This window comes from Pterocles gutturalis, unplaced genomic scaffold (assembly GCF_000699245.1).
Source record: "Pterocles gutturalis isolate BGI_N339 unplaced genomic scaffold, ASM69924v1 scaffold37607, whole genome shotgun sequence".
Classification (NCBI taxonomy): Eukaryota; Metazoa; Chordata; class Aves; order Pterocliformes; family Pteroclidae; genus Pterocles; species Pterocles gutturalis.
Genome location: NW_010111590.1, coordinates 4,074 through 6,251, shown reverse-complemented (window position 1 = coordinate 6,251; position 2,178 = coordinate 4,074). Strand labels below are relative to the sequence as shown.

At 52.5% G+C, this 2,178-nt stretch overlaps 1 protein-coding gene across 1 annotated transcript in view; it reads right to left on the bottom strand.

Moving 5' to 3' along the window:
* CTSB (cathepsin B) overlaps nucleotides 1-412 on the bottom strand; it is a 5,109-nt gene extending 4,697 nt beyond the window's left edge. Inside the window, exon 1 of the mRNA XM_010073777.1 lies at nucleotides 263-412. Within this exon, the coding sequence (XP_010072079.1) occupies nucleotides 263-388 (126 nt within the window). The 5' untranslated portion in view covers nucleotides 389-412. The remainder of the gene's footprint in view (nucleotides 1-262) is intronic.
* Nucleotides 413-2,178: the final 1,766 nt, after the last annotated feature.

The following is a 2,178-nucleotide window of genomic DNA, read 5'->3' as shown; positions in this document are numbered from 1 at the left end:
CCAGAGCCCCCCCATCTCTCCTGTAGCCCCCTTTCAGCACTGGAAGGTGCTGGAAGGTCTCCCCGGAGCCTTCTCTTCTCCAGGCTGAACAAATCCCTGACAGCATCAACTCACTGGAGAAGTCAACTGAGACCAACACTGGTTTGATGCAACCACTGTGGTGAGACTCCCAAAGCTCAGCTGTCGAGCCCCATAGAGACTGTTGAGCCATGCATCCAAAAAAAAAAGAAAAAAAAAAACCCAAAAGCAAGCCTGTACTCACCTTCCAGGTGGTGTTGAGCTTGTTGATGTGGTTAACCAAGTCGCTGGAGAGCGGAGGGTAGTAAGGAATGCTGCGAGCATTGGCGAAGGTCACCAGGACGCACAGGATGGCCACGGACGGCCACATCTTGGCGACAGAAGGGGACACTCCACCTGCAGCCAGATTTGGGCACCATTGGAAACATTCCCAAGGCAGGCTCGGACCACCAGCGAGGACTTGGCAGAAGGACCGCCGCAGCAACACATGGGAGGAGAAGACACGTGGCTGCACGAAGTCCCTCCTGATCCCAATTTACCCCAAAGGTCAGGAGAGACGCAGGAGGGGACTAATAACCCCCCTCCTCAGAAGAAATCAGACAAGGCAACCCTGTTTGTCGACCATGGCGGGATTAGTAGCAGCAGGAAAATACCTTTTGAAGCAGATCCAAAGGATTTGGAGGGTATTAAAAGCTGTGATTATTTCCACAATGCTGGAGAAGAAGGACTAGACGAAGGAAGAGGTGACCCCCCCCACCCCACCATGGCAAACTGCAGGCAGGGCTTGCTAGCCCTTGCCCTAGCTCTTCCCTTTGAAGATATCACTCCAAATTACATTTTTGTGCTTTCTGGCCTTATTTTGGCCAGTTCATTGCCTTGGGGACCCCCGATCGGGGTCACAGCCCCATGGCAGGGACCCCCTGACCATGCAGAGGGGTCTGTGCCCAGCAGAGCTGCCTGCACTCCGCTCCCGCTGGGCTTTTCCCAGGGAAAGTTCCAATTTGGGGAACAGAAACACAGGGGAAAGCCAGGAGCACATCAAGAGAGGACCACAGCCTCCTGCATGGGATCACAACCATCACCCTGCCCAAGGATGCTCCAGGGCTTGGGGGGTTTCTCTGCTCTCCTGCCTCCTTTAACTTAACATCCATTAAATTGCCCAATTCTAATCGCTGCTTGCTCAGCATCCCCACTCCTGACCCCGACACGCAGCTGGACCACAAGCTGCTCAACCTCTGCCACCATGCCAGGGTACCCTCCTCCTCCTCCTCTTCCTCCCAAACCTCCCAGCACCAACCCCACATCCACCCCAACGAGCTCTGAGCAACCCAGGACCTCGGGTGCTCCACGGCAGCCTGAAGAGCAGAGATATTTAGGCTCTAATTCCTGCTTATCTCAGCGAGCCAAACATGTAATCACCTTTGCAAGCCTGAGCTTAAGCCTTTCGAGGCAAATACTCCCCATCAGCCGGACACGCAGCTCTGCGGCCCCACGGCAGCCGAGCAGGGGCAGGGGATGGGGATTTTTAGACGCATTTCCATGCAGGCTGCCTCCACCCACTCGTAGCCAAGTTTAGCTTTTCCAAAGAAGAAAACCCAGCAGGAGTGTCCTACTTTCTGCCAGCGACAAGCCCAGGCTGCTGCAGCTCACTGTATAAAGGGACTTTTTTTTTTTTTCTTCCCTTTCCCTCTCCTCCTTCCACCATTTATTTATTTTTCTTCCCACTCTTTGTGCTTTCACCAGGATGGTCGGATGCTCGGCCCAAAAGCTACATGAGTTTCAGCAGCACGTTGGTCCTCCTAACCCTAAATCTCACCTCTTCAAAGGGGTTTCATGTGTATTTAGTTGTTTAGAGGATTTTCCCAGACCAGGGACTCGCTGGCATCGCTGGTGTCCCTGCCATGCTCCCCTGCTTACGCAGCAGGGAGGAGGTTACGCTCAGATAAACAAATAAACCTTCTTCCCCTTTGCCCCTCCAACATGCCCATAAGAAACCTATATAAGACCAGCCTGAGCTGAAGCACCTTTTCTAATAAAAAAAGTTAAAAAAAAAAAAGCCAACATAAAACCAAACCAAAATGCTTAAAACCTCTGTACTTCCTGCAGTCACTTTTCTATTTTCTCTAGCACACAAGGGAGGCATCTTTGAGCCCAGAAGCC